At 46.7% G+C, this 26,405-nt stretch overlaps 2 protein-coding genes across 2 annotated transcripts; both read left to right on the top strand.

Annotated features, from left to right (window-relative positions):
- The first annotated feature begins 345 nt into the window (after nucleotides 1-345).
- Nucleotides 346-9,905, top strand: LOC306765209 (E3 ubiquitin-protein ligase CHIP-like). The gene is made up of 7 exons (XM_079252606.1): nucleotides 346-519; nucleotides 590-788; nucleotides 2,234-2,399; nucleotides 4,310-4,394; nucleotides 4,501-4,557; nucleotides 7,202-7,318; nucleotides 8,439-9,905. The coding sequence occupies exons 1-7, from the start codon at nucleotides 406-408 to the stop codon at nucleotides 8,562-8,564; spliced, it is 864 nt and encodes a 287-aa protein (XP_079108732.1). The 5' UTR covers nucleotides 346-405; the 3' UTR covers nucleotides 8,565-9,905.
- Nucleotides 9,906-14,253: 4,348 nt separating this feature from the next.
- Nucleotides 14,254-20,281, top strand: LOC306765689 (chymotrypsin-like protease CTRL-1; the record flags this gene model as incomplete). Its single annotated transcript, XM_079253173.1, has 6 exons — nucleotides 14,254-14,339; nucleotides 14,522-14,643; nucleotides 17,153-17,321; nucleotides 17,408-17,673; nucleotides 19,239-19,378; nucleotides 20,015-20,281. The coding sequence occupies 6 exons, from the start codon at nucleotides 14,254-14,256 to the stop codon at nucleotides 20,279-20,281; spliced, it is 1,050 nt and encodes a 349-aa protein (XP_079109299.1).
- Between the last annotated feature and the right edge of the window lie 6,124 nt (nucleotides 20,282-26,405).

Genomic DNA, 26,405 nt, shown 5'->3' with positions numbered 1-26,405 from the left:
GCTGAGATGGCTGCAACACCTGCAGACATAATGCTTCCCTGTTGTAAGGATCAACACATAAAGAGATGCTCTCATGGACGAACAAGATGGTAAATTTCACACTTGGCATGAAGACGTGTGCAGAAGAGCTTCTAAACAGGGATCCAGGTTCAGACTCTTAAAGTGATTTTATGTGCAAATGGATTTACTTATTTTGTTTTGAAGCTGGTCCTGATAAAACCGTAACACTTAAACAGGTCAAGCGTGGACTTTAACGCTTCTGCAGACATTGAACTCATCACCGCAGCTGTTAAATGGGTCTGTTTTCGTTCCAGTTTCTCCCCGGCCGGCTGGATCCGACACGGCAGGATTGGGAAGCAGCGTAAAGAGGCAGCTGCCGGCGGCGCAGCGAGCCTGGCAGGCGACATGTCTGAAAGTCCGGAGAAAAGCATGTCGGCTCAGGAGCTGAAGGAGCAGGGCAACCGGCTTTTCCTGAGCCGCAAGTACCTGGAGGCTGAGGCCTGCTACAGCAAAGCCATAGTAAGGACGGGGACGTGGGGGTGGGGGGTAGCATCTCTGCAGAGTTCATGTGTCGGTCTCTCCCCCTCAGAACCTCTCTCCCGCCGTCCCGGCCTTCTACACCAACAGAGCTCTGTGTTACGTGAAGCTGCAGCAGTTCGATAAAGTCCTGATGGACTGCAGACACGCTCTGGAGCTGGACAGCCAGCTGGTCAAGGCTCACTTCCTCATGGGCCAGAGTCACCTGGAGATGGAGAACTACGACGAGGCCATCGGCAACCTGCAGAGAGGTACGGCGCTTCATTCTGACTGGATTAACCCTTAAAACCCCGCCAGGTGACCCCGATCACGCCGCCGGCTCAGCGAGCGATCGGCCGACCAAGGCATGTGCACAGATCATCTGTGTTCACACACACACACACACACACACACACACACACATCAGACGCCAACAATGTAGGTACAAACATTTACTCGCCGTGTGGTGGATAACCTTCTGACATTTACTCGCATTTGGCGAGCGGCGGGTGTAAACTTCCGACCCTGTCTGCAGAATATTTATCTAGTTTTATTGTTTGTTCCCTTCCTTCCCAGCGACGGTCCCTATTTGTTAAAATCCAAGAAGCAACATGGCGTCGCAGCGTATTCAGGTCGGAATAACCTCTCTGACGAATGATCTGAGAGCCGGATCTTAAAGACGGGATTCTGCAGGTCGGACGACTTCTTCATGTTTAGAAAATCCAGATGAAGACAAATAGAAAGAGAAAACTTTGGACCGTAATGAAACCAGACTGTTTTCAGACGTTCCCACGCGCAGTACGGACCCCCGACAGTCTGACAGGAGCCTTTTCCCCACATCTGGAAGCTGCTGCTTATCTCTGACCAGTAAGCTTTCAGCTGTCCATGTTGGCGTCACACAGCGCATGCAGAGTCTTCCCGTAGCAGTATGACGGATCTGTGTTTAGACGGAGAAAGCAGGCGGAGCTGCGTTACTTTTCATGTGGGGAAGATCTCCAGGTGGCGAGCAGATAAACAGTGTGGCGACTGGATAAATCCGGAACCACTGCAGGAACCCTTCAGCTGTTCACCTGGTGAGATGTCCCACTCAGGCTGCAACTCTCAGATTATCCCACTTAATCAACGACAAAGTTCTGGATGCTTCGTTTAACAACGTGGTCCCGCAGGCTTTTCTGTGTCTCACTAAATAAAAAGATGTGATCTCTGGATGAAAGGGTTCAAACATCGACCGCGTCTGCACTTTGCTCTTTAAAGAGGATTAAATATTGAGAAAAGGGAACAGAAATATTTACTCTTGTCAACTTATTGAAAGGTTTCTGTGTTTTAAACACCCAGACGTATTTATTTGTAACTTTGTAGTTTTATCTGGTAAAAAACAAAAAAGCTGGTTTATTTTTCTTATGTTTGTTATGATTGATCAACTTTCCGTTTTCTATATTTTATCCTGTAATCAGATTACTGAGTAATGTCATTACTGGTGAAATCATCTATTTTTCGTTGCCTTGTTAAAAGTCAGAAAACTGCAAACCAAGTGGAAATGCAACAGTTTACTGTTTATATAAATATGTAACTCGGTGACTTTTCTACAGGTACAACGGTTGAACCGATCGATTATAAGACCGTACTAATCGATCATTAAGCTCCACAGTCGTAACCCCAGCGGGACGTTCCATCCAGCAAACGGACAAAACAAAAGTTTCTCCATGTTTCTGTCCAGCTTATTCCCTGGCGAAGGAGCAGCGGCTGAACTTCGGGGACGACATTCCCAGCGCTCTGCGGACGGCCAAGAAGAAACGCTGGAGCAGCCTGGAGGAGAGGAGGATCCACCAGGAGAGCGAGCTGCACGCCTACCTCGCCAAACTCATCCTGGCGGAGAAAAAGAGGCAGGAGGAGGCGGGTGGGGGGGGGTGGAGGCGGGTGGAGGCCTGCTAGCAGGCGGAGCTGCAACTGTATCAGTTTAAGCCAACCTCAGGAGTCTGGCTGAGGCTTTACTGCAGATTATCGGCTTATAGGTGTCTGAAATCACGTTAATGGAAGGCTCTTCTTATTAAACTTTTTATCGAAGCAGGAAAATCTCCCTTCAGAACGTCTTTTTCAAGGTCATGCTGGCGAAGTGACGCTAACGAGAGCCAACAGTAACTTGCATGTCGAGACACGAAGAACTCTTCTTTCTGTAGTTCTGAATTTAAAAGCGTCGATGAAATCAGCTTCAGTGTTTTTCTGCAGCAAGTTCCCTGCAGACGGTGCAGAAATGAAAGGAAAAATACTTTATTAATCCTCAAAGGAAACTACAATAAAATAAATAAAATAAAAATAAGCAAATAAAATGGACAAACCCTTTTACTCAGGTCTGTACGGACATACGGGACGGATGAAGGACACTTTATGTGTGGAAGTAAACAGTGGCTTCAGCATGTGAGACGTTCATCTAGGACGGTTCTGTTAGCAAGAAGGCTACGTGTACTTTAGTATACTTTACCTGCTTGTTAACAAAGGTTGAAGTTAACTTTGGTTTGGTTTGTTTTACTCTACAGAGAGCAGTTTGAGAAGAAAATGGCTGCATGAGTTAACAGAGCTTTAAAATAATCTATTTATTCCACAGTTAATATTTTTTCATCCTATAATTTAATGGTTTTTTTTCTCCTATAATTTAGTGTTTAGTGGTTTTCTGACTTTGATTTATTAGTATCGAGCACCATCCATAGTATCTGTATCCAGTTTGAAACTTTAGTACGGCGATGCCCCGCCTACTCACACCCTGGACCAATCAGCTGACTCGAATCTCATACGATGCGTTTGGGTTTGCTCAGATTTTTCTGTGATGGAAGAAACTGACCTGAAAAGTCCCGTTAAACCCTTCATTTTCCAAGACGTGGACAAATCAGAAGGCTGCGTTCCAGCTGTTCGTGTTCCTGTTTTACTACCCAGCAGCCTTCATCATCATCATCATCATCATCATCACACCTCTCGGCACGTCGACACTCCCCGAGGTTCCTCTGGAAGAACAACCAGGAAGCTGCTGGATTCCATGCAGAGCAACGTGCTGACCCTCCACCTGGTACGAGGCAGACATCGAGGGCCCCCCCCATTTATCCATGTTTTCCTGTGGAATTCTTGCTGTATGTTTGTTTTACTTCTTTCTACTCTAATCAGTCGTATCTTCTTGTCCTGAAGCTGAGCAGCTCTCATCTCGTTGTACGTTCTGCATAACAACAGGAAATAATTCGGATTTCTTCTGAGACGTCGACATTCATCTCAAACTTGCCTCCAACCAAACAGTGAATCGACTTCTCCACGTTTCCGCAGCACCTCTTTATTTCAGCCGTCAGTCAGGAAACCTTCAGTAACTCCGTCTGGTTTGGGTCTTTTACACCCGTCACAGTCTCGTCCTGACAACACACCTGTCAGCATCTGGACACACCGCTCTGTGTTCACTGTTTTCACTTCCACAGTCAGAATCACAAAGACTTTTATTGTCTGTGAACAATTCAGACTAGGAACTTGTTTCTGTGATTAAAATGCTGGATAATAAAAGCACTGAATAATATAAAAGTAGAAATACAACTGTTTTACACATAAGGTAAGGGCATGCAGAGAAATTAACTTACATATATATATTTTTGTTAAAAATGTAGAATAAAAAGTAAAAGTCACATTAAGATCCAGACGTCTCGGGACGGGAAGCTGACAGATTGGGACTCCGTAACGTCCCGCCGTGACGCAGAAACTTGCAGTAAACAGACTAACCAGATGAATGGAGTATTTATCCCTGACTGTGCTGTTACTTTCTCAGGGAGCTGGAGGGCTGCAGACGGAACCGGGACAAGTCCGACGACTGCAGGCTTCAGCACAGCCTCAACGAGATCCACTCCAAACACGTAGGTGTTGATCATCCTGCTGCTGGAAGAGGTTAACACCTCGTTTCATCTCTGGAGAGAAGCCTTGGCGCTGATTTTCCTCGTTTCATGTGATTTGTCTCTACAGGACAAGTATCTTTCAGGCCTGGAGGAGCTTTTCTGTCAGGTGGATGAGAAGAGGAAGGTCAGTGTTGGTCATAGTTTCCTCCTCATGAGGAGCCAGAACTTTGTTCTCTAGAAGAATAATTCTTATTCATGTTGGTTTGTCCTCCATGAGAAGCTCCGTCTGCAGCGGGGAGGGTCGCTGCAGGCCGCCGTGTCTGCTTCATGTCCAGAAACTTTGACCGCGGCAGGGCGGCTTGTGCACGAGGCGTGTTTTAACGCCACGTCTTGTAAAAATGTTGGTACTTTCTCACCGCCTCGATCAGCTGATTTATTAAAACTGTTTCCGCTCCATCAGCAAAACTTCAGAAGCGGCGACTTCATGTTTAACCACGCCCACCTCACACGGCCGACCAATCACACCACACTTCTCAGAGCCCCACGCGAGCTGCCGTTCCAGGTAGATGTACACGGCTCATTCTGAGAGAATCAAACCGTTATTAGGTGATTAGATGCCAAGAGCAACGCTTTTAATGTTGTTAAATGTTCCACCAATAACACAGGGGACGGACTGGTCTCCTGTCTGAAATAAACTGGTTTAAAGTCGCAGTAGCAGCTTTTATCCCTCCTCAGTGGCGCCCCCTATCGCTGGATGGATCGTCTTCATCCTACCTGTCTTATGCCTCCTCTTCATCGCTCTTCAGGGTTCCTGCAGGATCTTGGTCTGGAAATACCTCAAATTCAGAACTTTGAATTTTAGATCTTTTTATTCTAAAACTTACAGATCATCTATTTGTGATTATTATTAATAAACGGAAACGGACTAAATTAGAGCTGCAACTATCAGTACTTTTGTAATCGGGTACTCTGTTGATTATTTCTTCGAGTAATCGAGTACTCTAACGATTTTATTTTTTTATGATAATTTGGAAAACAAATACTAGAATCTCAACCAAAGTAAATAAATATATATTAGTGAAGCTGTTGCATGTGTTGTTGCTACCTAATGCATGAGGAAAATGTTTTAAAATATGATACTTCTAAAATGTTTTAAAAGTATCATATGTTAAAATGTGCCGACGTGTTTGTGCACGCGCTCCATGTGTGGAGAAAAAATCTCAACCGGTCGCAAATTCCTGCATTTAAAAGAAGAATTCCCGTAGAAAGAAGGAGTGACTTGTAAACATGTCCACAGTAAGAACCAGCCGATGTCTTGGTGGACGACATGCCTGTTAAAAGTCTGTCTGTTTAATCCGGAATAAAAGTTTGCTGCAGGAAGAGAGGCTGCCTAAAACTGCGCTACGTTTTCTGTCCTTTTCAGTGTGAAATGCTCCCACACTGCCACGTTTTCGGTCTTTTCCTCTTCTCCATTCTCTGTGTGAGGGACCAAGCTGGCGAAGGAAGAGGAACACAGGTGGCTTCAAAAGAAAAGGGTTTTATTTGCCCAAACAATATAAATAAATTAGACCTTTAAAAGAGGTCAACTAAGCAAAACCTAAATCAGAGTCTGAAAATAACTAAACTAACAGATTAGGGAACATAATCAACATAAGACAAACAACATACTGACCTGACAAACAACAAACAAAGGAGAACTTAAATACTGGCTGATCAGACCAGTTACAAAACATATGGGGGAACACATTAAACATGCTAACAAACTAGACAAAGAAACAACCTAACTGTTAGCTCAATTATTCTTAACAAAACTACGAACAAAAAACGACTCAAAAATGGGAAAGAAAATGAACAAACATTTAAAGAAACCAAACTAAACTTTTAATCTCCCCCTCTGAAGATGAGGTCTTCCCAAAGGCCCGCGGCTCTTCCTGCTCACTGGCTTCCCTCCGGTGCACACTCCTGCGCCCCAATGCCCAGGCTAGATCCTTCAGCAGCAGTAAAAAAAGAAACAAGGTTAAACAAAACACAAACAGTTGAAAATACAGTGGCTCCTTAAATGTGCGCGCTGACAAAAAAGCAACCAAAGCATTTAAAGTTTAAATATAAAGAAAACTGACAATGTGGTGCTTTTACCGCCTTTATATGTGTGGCCGTTGGTCTGGCCATCACACTCTGCCATTAGAGACCAAAGCAAGGAGGATCTTCAGACAGAAAGCAAAGCGCTCGCCGCTGCTGGTGGAAACGTCCGTCATCAGTCCGGCTGAAACAGTCAGACTGTACAGACACACTGTAGGCCACAGGTTCTGCTTTTATAGGTTTTATACATGTTTAGATGTTTTATATGTTTACTGAAACAGTGATGTCGTCCCTCCGAACAGCGCAGTGGTCTGAGAATGCCGCCATGATGCAGAAATTAACATATATCACTACGTGATGTTAATTAAACGACGCCTCGAGGCAGAGAATTTGCCTCGATTCATTTTTGTACTGGAGTTACCGGAGTAATCGTTGCAGCCCGAGACTAAATCATGTCTTCTGCGTCCGGCAGACGCGGTTCTTTATCACGTTTCCAGCTGCTGTGTTTATATCCGCTAGCCAGCGTGGGACACGGTGCGTAAAGCGAACCCGGCTGCAGCATCACGCAGCGTCCTGGAAGACAAAGTTGCTTCATGGCGTCTGGGCTTGGGGCGCTACTGGACAGCGACCGCTTCAGGAACGTCTCTGTGGCGCCAAATGAGCCCGGAAAACGCGGCGTGTTCAGGTTGGAAAGTTGCGTAATGCCTCTTTAAAGAGCTCAGGTTGTGTGTCTGTTGTGTGTCGGACAGAAGCGTGAGATCCCAGACTACCTGTGTGGGAAGATCAGCTTTGAGCTGATGAGGGAACCCTGCATCACGCCCAGCGGCGTCACGTATGACCGGAAAGACATCGAGGAGCATCTGCAGGTAAACGAACGCTACGCGGTAAATCTGCTTCGACTTGACTTCATTTCTGCTGTTTCAGTGAAGTTTGGATCTTTTAGAAACGACTGCAGACGAGCCTTCATCTGAATAACTGAGACGTAAATAAAACCAGAATGCAGTGGTTTCCACATCTCAGGCCAAACTGGGAGCACTGGGAGCGCGCAGACCTCGGCTGGCTGCGGTTTTACCGAGCTGAGGATAATTTATCATTCCAGCTTTTATCTCACAGTAACGATTCCTGTAAAACATTCCTGGTGGAGGCAGTGATCCACAAGTTTTCATCAAAATCCGTCCAGAACTCGGTCAGATGAAAACCTGCATGAAGCTCTGGTCCAGAGACGGCAGCGGCGTCCACATGGTGGAGCTTCAACCTGCATGTGTGATTTCAGACATCGTCCTGAGCCCATGCAGCGGTTCCCGTTAGAGATTCATGTCTACTGTTCATGCAGAAAGACGACCAGCGTCCGGTCCTGTCCCGTGCATACAGAGACTCCTTCTGTAGATGATTTACACCGTAGATGTCCGAGGAACATTTTTATGAAACAACGTTTAGATCTGGGTCGTCTCAGATTGGTGAAATTCTGTAACTTCTTCCTCCAGGTGTTTTTATTATTGTAGACCTAAACGATCGGCAGCATTGTCCTAGGCATACAGAGATTCCTTCCTGTTGTACAAGTGGTGGATCTTGAAGGTCTGAGGAACATTTTTCTGAATGTTTCGAGCCAGATTGGTGAAGCTCTGTCCCTCTGAGACTCTGCCTCTCTGAAACGATCTTTTTATACCCCAAACTCAGGTCATGTGACCTGCGGTCTAGTAACCCGATTAGATGTGAAACGCTCCTCCAGATGTTACTTTTGCAGCATTTTGTTTCGAGGACTGAAACAGTGGAAATTATAGTAAAAATGTCACTAATTTATTCGGTTATTTAGTTTTTTATTTAATCTCCTATTGAATGATAAAACGTCTCGTTTCTCTTCTACTGGGAGGAAAATATGATGAGTTTCTGGTTTTATTTACCTTTTACACGTCACTGATCACAGAAATGTTCAAACTAAGCTGCAGCTTGTTGAAGTTTTTCTCAAACGTGTTTCTTCTCTGGCAGAAAGTCGGCCATTTCGACCCGGTGACGCGAACGCCGCTGACCCAGGACCAGCTCATCCCCAACCTGGCTATGAAGGAAGTCATTGACGCGTTTGTTCTGGAGAACGGATGGGTGGAGGACTACTGACTGACGGAGGGGCGTGTCTTCGGTTTGGTGGCTCAGAAGGGGCGGGGCTTCAGAGGAACAGCGGGGCGTTATGACATCACCAGGCTGATACCAGATCAGCGGATTCATCAGCTTTGAGAATCAATCAGTGATAAACGGTTTGATCATGTTTATCAAACTGGGCAGCTTTGATCGGAAAGTTTCACCTGGAAACGGGGAAAATGATGCGTTTGCTGGCCAACCGTAAAAGAGAGAACTGCTGAACTGTTTTGGGACAAGTGAAGCGATCGCTGTTTTTATAACCTCATCTGGAGATTTAGATATTTTTGTGAAACGCTGATGTTCAAGACAATAAAACCAGAATCCCATCATTAGTTCCCAGTAGAAGATAAACATAACATGATGAAACAGACATTTTCTCATCTGATGGAAAATAAGAGCCCATTGTGAATCTGATGTCAGCATCACATCTGGAGGCGCTTTTGACAACTAATTAGGTTGCTAAGCAACAGACCAGTAACATGACTGGGTATAAAAGGAGCATTTCAGATGGAAAGATGGACAAAACTTCACCAGTCCTGGTTAAACTGGGTCTAAAAGTTGTGGAAAAGTCTTTAGAGATCCACAGTGTGTAAGATTCAGAGAATAGGAAGGAATCTCTGTATGCTGGTGGTATTCTGCATTAAAAGCAGACATGATTCTCTACTGTAAAACTCTGCATGGACTCAGGAAGGTTCCAGAAACCACGGTGAGATGTCTGAAATCCACAGATACAGGTGAAAGATCTGTAATGTGTAGAAGAAAACATGGACCGGATCCAGATGCACATCTGGACAGATGTTCGCCAATCTGAGACTTCATGTTCCAGTCGTCTCACAATTCTGAACAGCTGTCAGGCCGTTACCGGAAGGTCCGGCCGTTACCAGAAGGTGCGGCCGTTACCGGAAGGTGCGGCCGTTACCGGAAAGTGCGGCCGTTACCGGAAGGTCCGGCCGTTACCGGAAAGTGCGGCCGTTACCGGAAAGTGCGGCCGTTACCGGAAGGTCCGGCCGTTACCGGAAAGTGCGGCCGTTACCGGAAGGTCCAGAAGGTCCGGCCGTTACCGGAAGGTGCAGAAGGTCCGGCCGTTACCGGAAAGTGCGGCCGTTACCGGAAGGTCCAGAAGGTCCGGCCGTGACCAGAAGGTGCGGCCGTTACCAGAAGATCCAGCTGCACGTCTACGAAACAGCCGGTTTGTGAACATCTGCAGGTGTCGTATGAAAGAGGAAATTCATGCACCTGTTGTAAAAATGTCCTCATGATGTAAAAATGAATCTGAATATGATGAATAAAGCACCATAAATATCGGTCACAACAGTTCTGTTTCCACTGGAAGCTCTACGGATACTGAATACATTATAAAGAGTTATAATAAAAACAGACTACGAGCGGTTCTGGTCGCCGCCGGATTCTCTGCAAATTTCCAGCTCAGAGTTCCCAAATTTTTTGTCATTTCCTGGAATTCCCAGTTCTGAGGACAACTGGAATACACCATCCCTCCAAGCGGACACACCTCCTTTATTTCCTTCATTAGAGTTTCTTCGTGACGTCTCCGTCTGGTTTCTGAGTGGGTATTTTCACCTTCAGGTGCCGTTGGAGTTACCAAACCTGGAAATGTTTCACACAATAAAACCGCCATGTTTTTTTTTCTACATGTTGGTTTCAGTCTTTTATACAAACATCTGCCGTCTCCCTGCAGGGTATTTAGCAGATCCCTGACAGTGTCATGCTGGCTGAGGTAATGTCATGTAAATGTCATCAGCAGGTGTGTACTTTCCACAGCCAGTTGCTGTAACGAGGTATGCACCATCTTCAGTACGTCACGATTCGATTAACAGTTATCAAGATTTTCATGCATCTTTTTTCACATTGAGAGTTTTTTTTCCTGTTCGGTGGAAACATTTATACAACTTTATACTCCATTCAGTATTCATTCATTCAGGTAGCCAAAAAAGTTCATGTCTTTTATTTAATTAGAACCAGAAATAAATCAACACATATCAAACAAGTTTTTCATGTTGTCTTTAAATGTTTCCCTGGATTCTTCAGAAAATATGTGTTAGTGATGTTTAGGAACAACAAGCTCGTCTAACTGGGCTGAAACACAGCTGCCATCACGTTTGTAGTTTTACTAAACATCTTCCGTACGCTGGAAGTCTGGTCCAGGTCTCGTCTGTCCTCGTGTCCATAAAAGCCAAAAATGTTTCCAAACGCTGCCTTCAGGCCTGACGAGGAAATCTCAGCTCTGTAACAGTAGCTGCAAGGCTAACTGCTAGCTTCCTGCTAACTGCTAGCTTTCTGATAGCTGCTTGTTTCCTGCTAGCTTCCTGCTAACTGCTATTTTTCTGATAGCTTTCTACTAGCTGCTAGTTTCCTGCTAGCTACTAGTTTCCCACTAACTGCTAGCTTTCTGATAGCTGCTAGCTTCTTGCTAGCTGCTAGCTTCCTGCTAACTGCTAGCTTCCTGATAGCTTTCTGCTAGCTGCTAGTTTCCTGCTAACTGCTAGTTTCCTGCTAGCTGCTAGCTTCCTGCTAACTGCTAGCTTCCTGATAGCTTTCTACTAGATGCTAGCTTCCTGCTAACTGCTAGCTTCCTACTGCTAGCTTTCTGATAGCTGCTAGTTTCCTGCTAGCTTCCTGCTAACTGCTAGTTTCCTGATAGCTTTCTACTAGCTGCTAGCTTTCTACTAGCTGCTAGCTTCCTGCTAGCTGCTAGCTTCCTGCTAGCTGCTAGCTTCCTGTTAGCAGCTGGCTTCCCGCTAACTCTTACTGTTTGCCGTCCGGACACTGCAGGGAGACGTGCTTCCATTCCGTCTCTCTACACTTTAATGTTCCTGCCTCATTTTACAGCTACGTTTCTGTCATTTAATCATGAAAAAATAATTACTAATGATAACTGAATCTGCATGTTGCATTGCAAAGAATCTACTAAATAGTTAATCAGTTTCTCTCAAACTGTCTCAGGACAAAGATCTCAGCCCTGGTCCAGTTAGCCTGGAACCATCTGGACCTGCAGTCTGGTTCTGGTTCAGTCTTGCAAGATGCTTCTTTGCCTGACATGCTGGAGAGGAAACGGGTCCAGAGCCCAGACTTCATCCTGACTGCAGGAACCAGGTCTCGGCGTGGTCCAGACTTCATCCTGACTGCAGGAACCAGGTCTCTGCGTGGTCCAGACTTCATCCTGACTGCAGGAACCAGGTCTCGGCGTGGTCCAGATCTCATCCTGACTGCAGGAACCAGGTCTCTGCGTGGTCCAGACTTCATCCTGACTGCAGGAACCAGGTCCCGGCGTGGTCCAGACTTCATCCTGACTGCAGGAACCAGGTCTCGGCGTGGTCCAGACTTCATCCTGACTGCAGGAACCAGGTCTCTGCGTGGTCCAGACTTCATCCTGACTGCAGGAACCAGGTCTCTGCGTGGTCCAGACTTCATCCTGACTGCAGGAACCAGGTCTCGGCGTGGTCCAGACTTCATCCTGACTGCAGGAACCAGGTCTCGGCGTGGTCCAGATCTCATCCTGACTGCAGGAACCAGGTCTCTGCATGGTCCAGACTTCATCCTGACTGCAGGAACCAGGTCTCGGCGTGGTCCAGACTTCATCCTGACTGCAGGAACCAGGTCTCGGCGTGGTCCAGATCTCATCCTGACTGCAGGAACCAGGTCTCTGCGTGGTCCAGACTTCATCCTGACTGCAGGAACCAGGTCTCGGCGTGGTCCAGACTTCATCCTGACTGCAGGAACCAGGTCTCGGCGTGGTCCAGATCTCATCCTGACTGCAGGAACCAGGTCTCGGCGTGGTCCAGACTTCATCCTGACTGCAGGAACCAGGTCTCGGCGTGGTCCAGACTTCATCCTGACTGCAGGAACCAGGTCTCGGCGTGGTCCAGACTTCATCCTGACTGCAGGAACCAGGTCTCGGCGTGGTCCAGACTTCATCCTGACTGCAGGAACCAGGTCTCTGCGTGGTCCAGACTTCATCCTGACTGCAGGAACCAGGTCTCTGCGTGGTCCAGACTTCATCCTGACTGCAGGAACCAGGTCTCGGCGTGGTCCAGACTTCATCCTGACTGCAGGAACCAGGTCTCTGCGTGGTCCAGACTTCATCCTGACTGCAGGAACCAGGTCTCGGCGTGGTCCAGATCTCATCCTGACTGCAGGAACCAGGTCTCTGCGTGGTCCAGACTTCATCCTGACTGCAGGAACCAGGTCTCTGCGTGGTCCAGACTTCATCCTGACTGCAGGAACCAGGTCCCGGCGTGGTCCAGACTTCATCCTGACTGCAGGAACCAGGTCTCGGCGTGGTCCAGACTTCATCCTGACTGCAGGAACCAGGTCTCGGCGTGGTCCAGACTTCATCCTGACTGCAGGAACCAGGTCTCTGCGTGGTCCAGACTTCATCCTGACTGCAGGAACCAGGTCTCGGCGTGGTCCAGACTTCATCCTGACTGCAGGAACCAGGTCTCGGCGTGGTCCAGATCTCATCCTGACTGCAGGAACCAGGTCTCTGCATGGTCCAGACTTCATCCTGACTGCAGGAACCAGGTCTCGGCGTGGTCCAGACTTCATCCTGACTGCAGGAACCAGGTCTCGGCGTGGTCCAGATCTCATCCTGACTGCAGGAACCAGGTCTCTGCGTGGTCCAGACTTCATCCTGACTGCAGGAACCAGGTCTCGGCGTGGTCCAGACTTCATCCTGACTGCAGGAACCAGGTCTCGGCGTGGTCCAGATCTCATCCTGACTGCAGGAACCAGGTCTCGGCGTGGTCCAGACTTCATCCTGACTGCAGGAACCAGGTCTCGGCGTGGTCCAGACTTCATCCTGACTGCAGGAACCAGGTCTCGGCGTGGTCCAGACTTCATCCTGACTGCAGGAACCAGGTCTCGGCGTGGTCCAGACTTCATCCTGACTGCAGGAACCAGGTCTCTGCGTGGTCCAGACTTCATCCTGACTGCAGGAACCAGGTCTCTGCGTGGTCCAGACTTCATCCTGACTGCAGGAACCAGGTCTCGGCGTGGTCCAGACTTCATCCTGACTGCAGGAACCAGGTCTCTGCGTGGTCCAGACTTCATCCTGACTGCAGGAACCAGGTCTCGGCGTGGTCCAGACTTCATCCTGACTGCAGGAACCAGGTCCCGGCGTGGTCCAGACTTCATCCTGACTGCAGGAACCAGGTCTCGGCGTTGTCCAGATCTCATCCTGACTGCAGGAACCAGGTCTCGGCGTGGTCCAGACTTCATCCTGACTGCAGGAACCAGGTCTCGGCATGGTCCAGATCTCATCCTGACTGCAGGAACCAGGTCTCGGCGTGGTCCAGACTTCATCCTGACTGCAGGAACCAGGTCTCGGCGTGGTCCAGACTTCATCCTGACTGCAGGAACCAGGTCTCGGCGTGGTCCAGACTTCATCCTGACTGCAGGAACCAGGTCTCGGCGTGGTCCAGACTTCATCCTGACTGCAGGAACCAGGTCTCGGCATGGTCCAGATCTTATCCTGACTGCAGGAACCAGGTCTCGGCGTGGTCCAGATCTTATCCTGACTGCAGGAACCAGACCGGCTGTAGTTCTTGCTGCGGTTGGACGTCATTGTGTTCATGAAGGCGTAGGTGCATTTCTGAGTCCTGAGGATCTGGGTCCCCCATGTTGTGCAGGTCTATGCTGGTGTGTACACAACATGTCAGCGTTTCTTTTAACTATTAACATCGTGGGTCTGGACGGAGGCAGAAGTCTTCCAGCTGCCGGACATCTGAAGGTTCTGAGGTGAGTTTCAGACCCGGTCTGGTTGAAGAAAGAGAAGATCTGAGCTGCTAGAAAAGCTGCTCTTAGTTCCAGTTTTACGGTGGGTCCATAAATGCATCACAGCTGACGGTTTCCTCTCTCCTACCTGCTGGGTTAGGGTTACCTAACCCTACCTGCTGACTCCGTCCTCCTGGATGTTTTAGACTCGACACACTCTGCATCTTAGGACCACCGACCTCCCCGTCCCGGCAGCCGGACGTCTCGGAGAATCTCACCATGACGGTCACACTGCCGACAGTCCTGCTGTGGGTCGTCATGGTGACAGGTGAGTCCATCAGAACATGTTCTACTGGTCATTTTATGATGTTTTTACCGAGCATGATCACATGGTAACTAATAACACAGACCGAGGACTAACTGATATCAAAAGGTTTTATTACATAGTTTATTAAATTGTTGATGGTTACGAGTTTAGACGAAGTTAATAAAATGATCCAAGAACATATCAGATATAATCATATCAGTTATGATGAACATAATGATGGCGCTGCCAAGGACTGCTGAAGTCAAACTTTTTTTATAAAGCACTTTTCATACAACCTGGTCCAATGTGCTTTACATAATAAAAGCAAACTGATGTTTTAAACTTGTGTGAAGGTTTTAAATTTATTCAAAGTTTGATTACGCAGCTGATTGTTCAGATAAACAGCTAAAAAACTCCTAAAATCAACCCTAAAACAAAAGTTTATTCTCATTTCTGGCAATAAAACGGCATTTCGGGGTCTGAAATGCCTGAAAACTCCCCAACATTTGTGTTTTTAGGTGCTCATGACATAATTGTGCAACAGCGCCACATTTTTCAGCATTTTGCTTTTTAGTTATGATTAATTACATTACATTGTGCAGTTAATCCTGATAATAATCGTTCAGTGAAATAAAATAAAAAAACCATCTCCTTTGACTTGTCAGCCTCGCAGAGTTCAAGATTCTCGTGTTTTTTCCTTGTTTCTTTGTTTTCAAAGTGTGATTTTACATTTAACTTAGCTTTTCATGATATTTGCTTCTTTTTTGTAAAAACACACTGATACTTAAAGAGGTAAAGGAAGTTAAAATGTTTTTGTTTTCTGTTCTGACCACAGGAAGCGATGCACAGCTAAATGGTGAGTTTTTATTTAAATATTTTTAATCAACACTTTAAGCTGTTTGTTCTTCATGTTTAATCCTGATTTGATTCAGAAAGTTGTTTGTTCTTTTTGTTTGCTTGCTCTTCAGGTTTAGCTTTATATCTGAGGTTTAATGGTGTGTTTGGCTTGACTCAGAGGTTGTATCTAGAAATCTCCAACCATCTTTAATGGATGAAGTCGGAACTAGTGAGACTTTCTCGACTTTAAGTCAGAAAATCCAACTTCAGAGTGCAAATTGAACATATACATGGATTTGAGGCTCTTCTATGTTTTCCAACATATTAATCCATCTGTCGACTTCCAGAAATCTGACATGATGCTAGGTGTTAGCCTAATGCTAACAGGCTAAATGTTAGCTTTAGCTGGGAGGATTTGTTTGTAAACTGGATAAACTGGTTTTTCATCTTCTCTGTTTATCACCACAGATTTGTGCGTGTTCTGCTCTTTGTTTCTATGGCAACAGTAAAAATTTGCTCTGATGCTAACTTTGCTAACAAGAAGTTTTACTTGTTTTCAGATAATTCATAATTTAGACATAAACTACGGAAGTTTCAGAACGTTATTTATAACACAGTTAAATAAAAAATGCAAACCAACCACACAGAACCTGATGTCAAAGCATATTGTTTTTTTAGATCTGATGCTGTCCCCTAGCGGCAGCTAACTGAGCGATACCCGCATGATGCAATGTTTTTTATTTTTTATTGATAATGGTACTTTTTGCCACTTAAAGTTGCAGTTTGAAACAAACTCAAAGATCAATGACAGAAAAGCTTTAGAAACTTTCAACTGGTATCTTATCACTTCACTAAAATATATATTTATTATCTGCATTTATTTCTCCTCACTGTGGTTCCAGATACATGGCAGCTGCCACCACATTTCCTACAGTGTCTCTGAAAGGACAAAAAACTCAATGTGAAGCTTAAAAACTGCAGATCTGTTTTTGGTAGGAGTGCGAGCATTGTTTGGGTATGTAACAAAGTACCATAGAAGAAGACAGTTGTCACCTGTCGTGCATCATGAGGCCACTAGACCCTCTCACAAAACAGCTTTCTGTCTGGAAGGATTTTGGCCAACGACAGCCACCGTATTTTCACAATCCTTCATTTCCTTCCATTTTCATCACTAATGTCAGTAAATCCGCATACTGGAGCTTTTTAAGAAAAATTCTTCACTATAAGAGTAATATGACTCAAACTTGATTTATAAAATTATATCAATTATATGAGATAAGATGAAAATAAAATTTTAGGAAGGATAAATAGATTTAAATGAAAACAATAAAAAATAATTACATTACTCAGACGTATTGCTGGAACCTGCTCTAAACGTCATGCGATCTGATCATGTGACTCGTGGATGCAGTTTTATGGCCTGAAACTCTCAGGAGTTAAAACAAACTGCGTGTTTGGTATCAACACAGTGGTATTTTTGATATTCATGAAATGATTTAATGTGATAGATATCGTCGTATCGGCAAACAGAGCCGTAAAATGACTCCTCACAGAGGCAAACGTCCGCTGCTGTCCACCTCATCTGCCTACCTGGATGCACCACACCTGCTCGTGCACGCTCTCTGCTTCTTACCTGGTGATCTGGTCTGTCTGCGTAAGTAAACAAAGCAGACCTGCGCTGGTTTTCCTGCAGACTGCGGCATTGCTCCGCTCAACAACGGTGAAACCCGGATTGTAGGAGGTGAGGATGCTCCTGCAGGGTCCTGGCCCTGGCAGGCCAGTCTGCACATCGGATCCACGCTCTGCGGAGGCTCCCTGATCAGCAACCAGTGGGTCCTGAGTGCTGCTCAGTGTTTCCCCAGGTGAGACCCGACACACACCCAGTCTGAAGCTGCTTGGCTCTGCAGGAACCAGTCCAACGGACCGCCTCCTCCTCCTGTTTTCTCAGCGATTCAGACGTGACTGTTTATCTGGGGCGAAACGTCCAGCAAGGTGAGAACTCCAATGAGGTGTCCCGTTCAGTCTCCCGGGTCATCAAGCATCTCGAGTATGACGACAAGACGAAGGAAAATGACGTGGCTCTGCTGGAACTGGACTCGCCGGTAAAGTTCACGGACTACATCAGACCCGTGTGTCTGGCGGCAGAAAGAAGCTTCTTCGTGGATGGTCTGAGCTGCTGGATCAGCGGCTGGGGAGACGTCCAGACTGATGGGGGTGAGCACGAGGTTCACTTCTTCTACACGATGCAACAGTCTGAGTAACATGTAGACATTAACATAGAACCAGTATGTGAAGGGGTCCAGTTCCCAGGAGCTTCAATATCTGGTCTGAACGCTTTTATTCGTCATAAAGCTGCCAGAAACTTCCTGTGGTTTCTACCAGAGATGCCTGCTGGTTGTGATGGTTACGTTGATATCCTGCTGGTCTGTGACACAAACACACTCCTAAACCAGTGTTTACTTTCCATTTTCTGTCTGGGATCAGGTTTTCCTGCTCTGGGATCAGGTTTTTCTCCTCAGGGATCGGGTTTTTACTGCACTGGGATCAGGTTTTACTGCTCTGGGATCAGGTTTTACTGCTCTGGGATCGGGTTTTTACTGCACTGAGATCAGGTTTTACTCCTCTGGGATCAGGTTTTTCTGCATTGGGATCGGGTTTTCCTCCTCTGGGATCGGGTTTTCCTGCACTGGGATCATGTTTTCCTCCTCTGGGATCAGGTTTTTCTGCATTGGGATCGGGTTTTCCTCCTCTGGGATTGGGTTTTCCTGCACTGGGATCAGGTTTTCCTCCTCTGGGATCAGGTTTTTCTGCATTGGGATCAGGTTTTCCTTCTCTGGGATCGGGTTTTTCTGCATTGGGATCGGGTTTTCCTCCTCTGGGGTCAGGTTTTTCTGCATTGGGATCAGGTTTTCCTTCTCTGGGATCGGGTTTTCCTGCATTGGGATCGGGTTTTCCTCCTCTGGGATCGGGTTTTCCTGCATTGGGATCGGGTTTTCCTGCATTGGGATCGGGTTTTCCTCCTCTGGGATCGGGTTTTCCTGCATTGGGAATCTGGTTTTACTGCTCTGGGATCAGGTTTTTCTGCATTGGGATCAGGTTTTCCTCCTCTGGGGTCAGGTTTTTCTGCATTGGGATCAGGTTTTCCTTCTCTGGGATCGGGTTTTCCTGCATTGGGATCGGGTTTTCCTCCTCTGGGATCGGGTTTTCCTGCATTGGGATCGGGTTTTCCTCCTCTGGGGTCAGGTTTTTCTGCATTGGGATCAGGTTTTCCTTCTCTGGGATCGGGTTTTCCTGCATTGGGATCGGGTTTTCCTCCTCTGGGATCGGGTTTTCCTGCATTGGGATCGGGTTTTACTGCTCTGGGATCAGGTTTTCCTCCTCTGGGATCGGGTTTTACTCCTCTGGGATCGGGTTTTCCTCCTCTGGGATCGGGTTTTACTGCACTGGGATCAAGTTTTCCTGCTCTGGGATCAGGTTTTCCTGGACTGGGATCAGGTTTTCCTGGACTGGGATCAGGTTGTACCTTTTGGGGTTTTCTCTAGGCTGGGGTCTGGATCTGCGGTCCCTGAAGTCCAGTCCTGCAGGTTTTAGACGTTTGTTTTAACACACTTGGACATGAGGAACAGTTTTTCCTCGGATCAGCGTCCTGGACAATCTGTCCACATGAGGACAATGTTTTCCCACATCTTTCCGTCCTCTGGAGGACAAACGATCCCATGACTTCCAGTTAGCTGCTCCGATTTCTGATTCTGGTCTCATGGATCTGTTTTCCTGTCCAGTTGTTCTTCCTCCTCCTCAGCAGCTGCAGCAGGTCAGCGTCCCCATCGTGTCCAACATCCAGTGCAACGCCGCCTACGGTTCCATCACACCCAGCATGATCTGCGCTGGTCCCAGTATAACAGGAAAAGGCTTCTGCCAGGTGGGTTCTGATCCGTCTGCAGCTCACCAGGACCAGGATGCAGGTTTTGCTTCAGACTCCAGACCAGGATGCAGGTTTTACTTCAGACTCCAGACCAGGATGCAGGCTTTACTTCAGACTCCAGACCAGGATGCAGGTTTTGCTTCAGACTCCAGACCAGGATGCAGGTTTTACTTCAGACTCCAGACCAGGATGCAGGTTTTGCTTCAGACTCCAGACCAGGATGCAGGCTTTACTTCAGACTCCAGACCAGGATGCAGGCTTTACTTCAGACTCCAGACCAGGATGCAGGTTTTGCTTCAGACTCCAGACCAGGATGCAGGTTTTACTTCAGACTCCAGACCAGGATGCAGGTTTTGCTTCAGACTCCAGACCAGGATGCAGGTTTTGCTTCAGACTCCAGACCAGGATGCAGGTTTTACTTCAGACTCCAGACCAGGATGCAGGTTTTGCTTCAGACTCCAGACCAGGATGCAGGTTTTGCTTCAGACTCCAGACCAGGATGCAGGTTTTGCTTCAGACTCCAGACCAGGATGCAGGTTTTGCTTCAGACTCCAGACCAGGATGCAGGTTTTGCTTCAGACTCCAGACCAGGATGCAGGTTTTACGCGATGCCACCTCCATGTCTGTGTGCAGAAGGACTTTGGAGGTCCGTTGGTGACTCTGAACGGCAGCAGGTGGGTCCAGGCCGGAGTGGCGAGCTTCGCGACGGGCTGCGGTTATCCCAAATTCCCCGGAGTTTTTACCCGGGTGTCTCGGTACCAGTCCTGGATCAGCGAACATGTTGGGGAGAACCAGCTGGGCTTCATCACCGTCTTCAGTTCATCCAGCCAAGCGTCTCCCATCAGCATCCTGTCAGTAGTCCTGTCTGTCCTCGTCTCTCTGCGTCCATCCTCCCTCTGACGGTTTAATCCAGCGAGGACTCTGTCAGACTTTTCCCTCAGCTTATCGATCAGATTTGTTTTTATCTTTAAATAAATCACCAGGCAGCAGATTTAATCATTTCAGATTTTATTTTTAATTATATAATTTATTATTCTAACATTTTATATCAGAATCCACAAACACACCTTAAATGTGCTTCAATCGGAAAACGTTTCCAGTCTCCATGGAGACATTTCCTGCTTTGGTCTTTAAACTGTATTTTCAGATTTCTATAATGGAAAAAAAACGTTGCATTCTTGTTGCATTCAAGTGCAAAAATCTGATAAGTCACTGGATTTACACAAATGTTTCACAGAAGATAAAAGAAAGAATTTAAAAAAATCAACTTTTTGCCCCCCCCAGAAGTTTTCTTTACTTCCTGTCGGCCTGCAACACAAACTCCGTTACGAGTTTATCCCAGGAAGGTGGAGATGAAGACGCTGGTGTCCAGGTTGAGGGTGGCGTGCCACCAGCGGTCAGGAAAATACAGCACCTGCATGAAAAACGTGCAGCCTGATGGTAACGGTTAACGACTAGTGGACGTCACAGCTAGCAGTAACGTTACGACTAGCAAATACATCACGGCTAGCGGATGCTACAGCTAACGGCTAGTGGAGATATTTTACAGCTAGCCGACATCATGGTTAACTGACATTATGGCTAGGCGACGTTGCAGTTAGCTGACGTCATGGCTAGGGGACGTTGCGGTTAGCTGACGTCATGGCTAGGGGACGTTGCGGTTAGCTGACGTCATGGCTAGGGGACGTTGCGGTTAGCTGACGTCATGGCCAGGGGACGTTGCGGTTAGCTGACGTCATGGCTAGGGGACGTTGCAGTTAGCTGACGTCATGGCTAGGGGACATTGCAGTTAGCTGACGTCATGGCTAGGGGACGTTGCGGTTAGCTGACGTCATGGCTAGGGGACGTTGCGGTTAGCTGACGTCATGGCTAGGGGACGTTGCGGTTAGCTGACGTCATGGCTAGGGGACGTTGCGGTTAGCTGACGTCATGGCTAGGGGACGTTGCGGTTAGCTGACGTCATGGCTAGGGGACGTTGCGGTTAGCTGACGTCATGGCTAGGGGACTTTGCGGTTAACTGACGTCATGGCTAGGGGACTTTGCGGTTAGCTGACGTCATGGCTAGGGGACTTTGCGGTTAGCTGACGTCATGGCTAGGGGACTTTGCGGTTAGCTGACGTCATGGCTAGGGGACTTTGCGGTTAGCTGACGTCATGGCTAGGGGACGTTGCGGTTAGCTGACATTATGGCTAGGGGACTTTGCGGTTAGCTGACGTCATGGCTAGGGGACTTTGCGGTTAGCTGATGTCATGGCTAGGGGACGTCGCGGTTAGCTGACGTCATGGCTAGGGGACGTCGCGGTTAGCTGACGTCACGGCTAGGGGACGTTGCGGTTAGCTGACATTATGGCTAGGGGACTTTGCGGTTAGCTGACGTCATGCTAGGGGACATTGGACTTGTCTGAAATTTTGCTTCGACAATGTTTTGATAACAAAACATTTCATAGTCCTCCAACTGATCATGTTAATTTATATTTTGAAACATAAAATTAAAGTTTTACTGGTAAGAGGAAACATTTAACTGTGGTTTAAATTAATATTTGTCCAAGTTTAAATGAATTATCTTTATTTTTCTGTAGAAACATCACTCAGTACAAACACTGTCTATTAAATTAGAGGGATACATTTCTGTTTAATGTTTTGTTTTTTAAACTTTTATTGGAGACTTTACTGTGAGATTTTTTCTCTTTTGTTTCTGTTGACATCAGTTGAAAAGTTGTAAATGTTGCACTTGTTCCCTAAATGTACTGTAAAAGTACCGAAATGTGAGCTTAAAACTAAGACGCGAACCAACTGGGAAATTAGCCGACCGCCACAGCTCGAATGGTTCTTAAGTTCATGTTTCGCTTAAATGAGCTTCTGATTTAGTGACTGAAGGAGAAAAAGAATTTACAGTAACGTGAACCTGACGGGATTCCTCATGTTCAGGTGTTTGGATCAGAGATGGTTCTGAGATGGAAGATCAGCAGCCTGGTCTCACCTCTCCTGGTCTGATGGTGCACTCCAGCGGAGCCTCGCTCTTCGGCAGGTTGGGGTAGGTCTCCATCAGCCAGGACAGGGTGGTCCGGTTGGGGTGAAAATGAGGCTCCATGTCAGGTGGGTAGAGGAACCAGCGCTGTTTGACCAACAAGAAGAATTTTAAGTTTTTTTTCTTTATTCTCAGCTTTTATTTTAAAGCCGAGTGAAAATATTCATCACAGCAGATTAATTCTGAATATTTAATGAAATGTTAATGTTGCAGTCTTTTAATACGGCTGTAAAATATTAAAATAAATGTGGGGATAAAAAGAAATACTAATATATCTTCACATTTGTTGATAGAACTCTGTTATATTGGCTCACGTCTATCAGGTTCACTTGCTTATTAATCAGCCAAGCAACACGTTTAGTCATGTTGACCTGCTGAAGTTCCAACTGGATGAGGAAGGAAGGAGATTTAGGCTGTGGGTCAAAATCCCAGAAAACATCCCGTCTTCAGCAGCTGTCTGGACCAGAAGATGGAAAAACTGGTCTGATGAGTCTCCAGTTCAGATCCACGTCCACATGGTAGGATCTGAATCTGCTGGAAACATCATGACAACATGGATCCATCCTGCCGTCAGGATCAGAATCTGCTGCTTGTGGGACGGTGCAGGTCTGAGCACAGCGTAGCATCTTCTGGTGGATACGTCCAGCAGGATGATGCACCACGTCACACAACCATCACAGCAAGTATCAGAAATCTGGCTCCGGTGACGAGGACGATCATTCAGCCACGTTTCCTTTCCCACTCTGCTTTTCCTGTGAACTTTTGTTCTGATCCAATCAGGTTTGAGGATAAAACATCCGAACTGTCTTCAGAAAGCCGAGGTGGGGGTAAAAATGTTGCTGGATCCTGGTTTTGTCACGTCAGCGAGCCAAAATCATCATTTTGTTTCTGCTCATTGGAAACTCGGCAGGTTCGGTTGTTATGGAACAGAAATCACTAGAAGATCCAGGAAACCAGTCTGAGAGGCTGGTCCTGGTCCTGTTACCTTTCTTCCATAGATGACCTCAGAGTAACCCGGACCGTGCCAGTGGAACGGGACACCAGTTCCCGGACCTGAGGAAGAGGAGGGATGCTCTGATTGGTCAGATGTGATATGAAAAGCGTCTCAGTGACCGATCAGAAAGATTGATTGGAAGACATTTAAACTGCGTTCGTCTCTGTGAGGCAGCAGGAGGAAGTTAAACGTTTATCTGTTGCTCTTCGCTCTCTAACCTGCGATCCCGAAGCTGTACGCTCCGTTGGTGTGAGGAAGGACGAACGGCGGCGGCTCGTACTGGTCCAGTAGACTCTGCCACTCGGTCAGGTTGTTGTCTCCGAAGAAGTACAGCGTCTCTGTGGCGAAGACGAAGACGGATGAAGTCCTCCAGCAAGGTTTACACACTCGCTTGATTTCACTAAGCCAACGACACCAGAACATCCTGCTTCCAGAGACACTCGGTCTGCTCTGATCCTGTATCGGATCGATACTGTGCTGGGTCGATCCGATACAGGATCGATACTGTGCTGGGTCGATCCGATACGGCATCGATACTGTGCTGGGTCGATCCGATACGGCATCGATACTGTGCTGGGTCGATCCGATACAGGATCGATACTGTGCTGGGTCGATCCGATACGGGGTCGATCCGATACGGCATCGATACTGTACTGGGTCGATCCGATACTGGGTCGATACTGTACTGGGTCGATCCGATACGGGATCGATACTGTGCTGGGTCGATCCGATACGGCATCGATACTGTGCTGGGTCGATCCGATACGGCATCGATACTGTGCTGGGTCGATCCGATACAGGATCGATACTGTGCTGGGTCGATCCGATACAGGATCGATACTGTGCTGGGTCGATCCGATAGAGGATCGATACTGTGCTGGGTCGATCCGATAGAGGATCGATACTGTACTGGGTCGATCCGATACGGGGTCGATCCGATACGCCATCAATACTGTACTGGGTCGATCCGATACTGGGTCGATACTGTACTGGGTCGATCCGATACGGGGTCGATCCGATACGGGGTCGATCCGATACGGCATCGATACTGTGCTGGGTCGATCCGATACTGGGTCGATCCGATAGAGGATCGATACTGTACTGGGTCGAGATCGAGACCCAAATCTGTGAGGACCAGGGTTCCCCACCCAGCTCTGTCCTTCCTCAGCATGAACGTGATTGGTTGTTTGTCTCTCTGTGATGGACGTGTGATGAGGGACGGTTATTGTTATGGACAAGGTGGGCGACCACCCAGACGTAATCTGTTTGGGGGCGGATGAGCGCCATCAGAAATTTTATTTATTTTTTTAATACGGCTCATTTCCACATGAAGTTAATGGACGCTGGGTGCTACTGTCATGTCAACTCGCTGCTGAGAGTCACGTCTGCTGGTTGTGTGTGTGTCGGTAGAAAAGACGGGGGGAGGATCAACTCGTATCTGCAGAGGTTGTGAGCAGGTTAGTCTCACTGTGAGGAAAAGTAAGGAGGGGGACGGGGATAGACTGACCTCTTATGATCACACACACACACACACACACACACACACTGCTGTTTCCAAATAAATTATATTTCATTCATAAAATTAACGTTTTATTAAATCTCTTGAGTTATTATGTGAAAATGTTATAAAAAAGAAAACACAACTCTGCCTGTGTCAACATGAATTTGTTCACATGACATCAGTCTTAACTCTGGGTGTTTGATGGTGATGAAAAGGTGATGATAAGTCGAGTCAAGGGTGTATACTGGACAAAAGACCAAAGAAACCATCAGGCGCCCAGTTCAGGAAGAGAAGGAAAGAAGAAGAGGAGAAACGCTGAAAAGATGAAGGTCTCTATGAATGACGTTAAATGTGCATGTAATGAAACTCTAGCCTGTCCGCTATTTATATCCTCTAGCTAACATGTTGCCGCTTCGCCACAGAAGAAGACTGTTTGGTTTTTAGCTCTGCTGCAGCAACTATTAAAATCTGAGGCATGAAGTCACGCTGTTAATTATCACCAATAGACTGCTTTGTATTGCAACACAACTAGTGCAGGTTCACACGTTAGTCTGGGAATTTGGTAAACAGAAGTATGTCCTGACTGGAATTTTTAGTGCTATACGTGGATCTATGCTAACTTAAATAACTTATATAACATAAATGTGATGTCAGTATACATTGACATGACATTTTGCAATCTTTTTGTGGTTCTTTTTGAATAATTTGTAGTTATGATTAGTTAATGGGATGTTAACAAATAAGCATTTGTACATTGTTATGGTTTATTTTAATTGTGTAACTGATGCATATTAAGTGTGATTTAATTTACATATTTTATTTTAATTGTTAATTCAAGGGCACTTCTGAAATATGAGTTGGGTTGGTCGGGTGTGGAGGGCGCCGATGGGTGGTTCGCCAACGGTGTATAAACTAGCCAGGACCGCCTCTGTCTGTGATAGATGGTGACCTCTCCAGGTGCACCTGTCTCTCACCTGAGTTGGACTAAGCGTGTAGAACATAAATGATTTTAGAGTAAATGTCCATTTCTGCTGCCTTACGTACGTAAATGTGGCCGTTTGTTTAAAACGTTAGGAGTCTCTTTCCTCACACTTCTATGCATGTTTTACGTTGTCATGGTTGTTTAGTCAGACGATCCACTAGGGGGCAGTGCTGAGTTCACTACCTTGTTCAGACAGCTGTTGGTAGCGGTAACGCTCCGCCATAAAGGTGTTTATAACCTTCCAAAAACACCAGAAGAAGAATAAAACTGATTAAAAGGATGTTCTTTTGCGACGTTTTGTTGACGTCCTTTTCGTCTTCCCTGGTTCGTTACTTTCGTTGGTTTTATGTCAGCCATACAACTCCACACTGCCTCCTGGTGGATTCCAGTGGTGTTGCTCCATTTTCAGCGTCAAGTAGCTCGGCTCCTTGAAAACGGGACAAATTATGTTCGTTACGACACAGGAGACGGAGAAATTGTCCGTCCATCCGTCTTTTGCGCAGACTTAACCTGTCTGAGA

This window comes from Telmatherina bonti (genome assembly GCF_933228915.1).
Source record: "Telmatherina bonti genome assembly, chromosome: 14".
Classification (NCBI taxonomy): Eukaryota; Metazoa; Chordata; class Actinopteri; order Atheriniformes; family Telmatherinidae; genus Telmatherina; species Telmatherina bonti.
The sequence above is the reverse complement of the archived record's forward strand: the minus strand, read 5'-3'. Positions and strand labels throughout refer to the sequence as shown.

What these genes read in the sequence shown, in the direction of transcription:
- LOC306765209 (XM_079252606.1), top strand. Translation starts at nt 406, where the DNA reads ATGTCTGAAAGTCCGGAGAAAAGCATGTCGGCTCAGGAGCTGAAGGAG. An exon ending in CCTGCTACAGCAAAGCCATA is followed by an intron (nt 520 to 589) that starts GTAAGGACGGGG and finishes TCTCCCCCTCAG; the next exon opens with AACCTCTCTCCCGCCGTCCC. An exon ending in ACATCGAGGAGCATCTGCAG is followed by an intron (nt 7,319 to 8,438) that starts GTAAACGAACGC and finishes CTTCTCTGGCAG; the next exon opens with AAAGTCGGCCATTTCGACCC.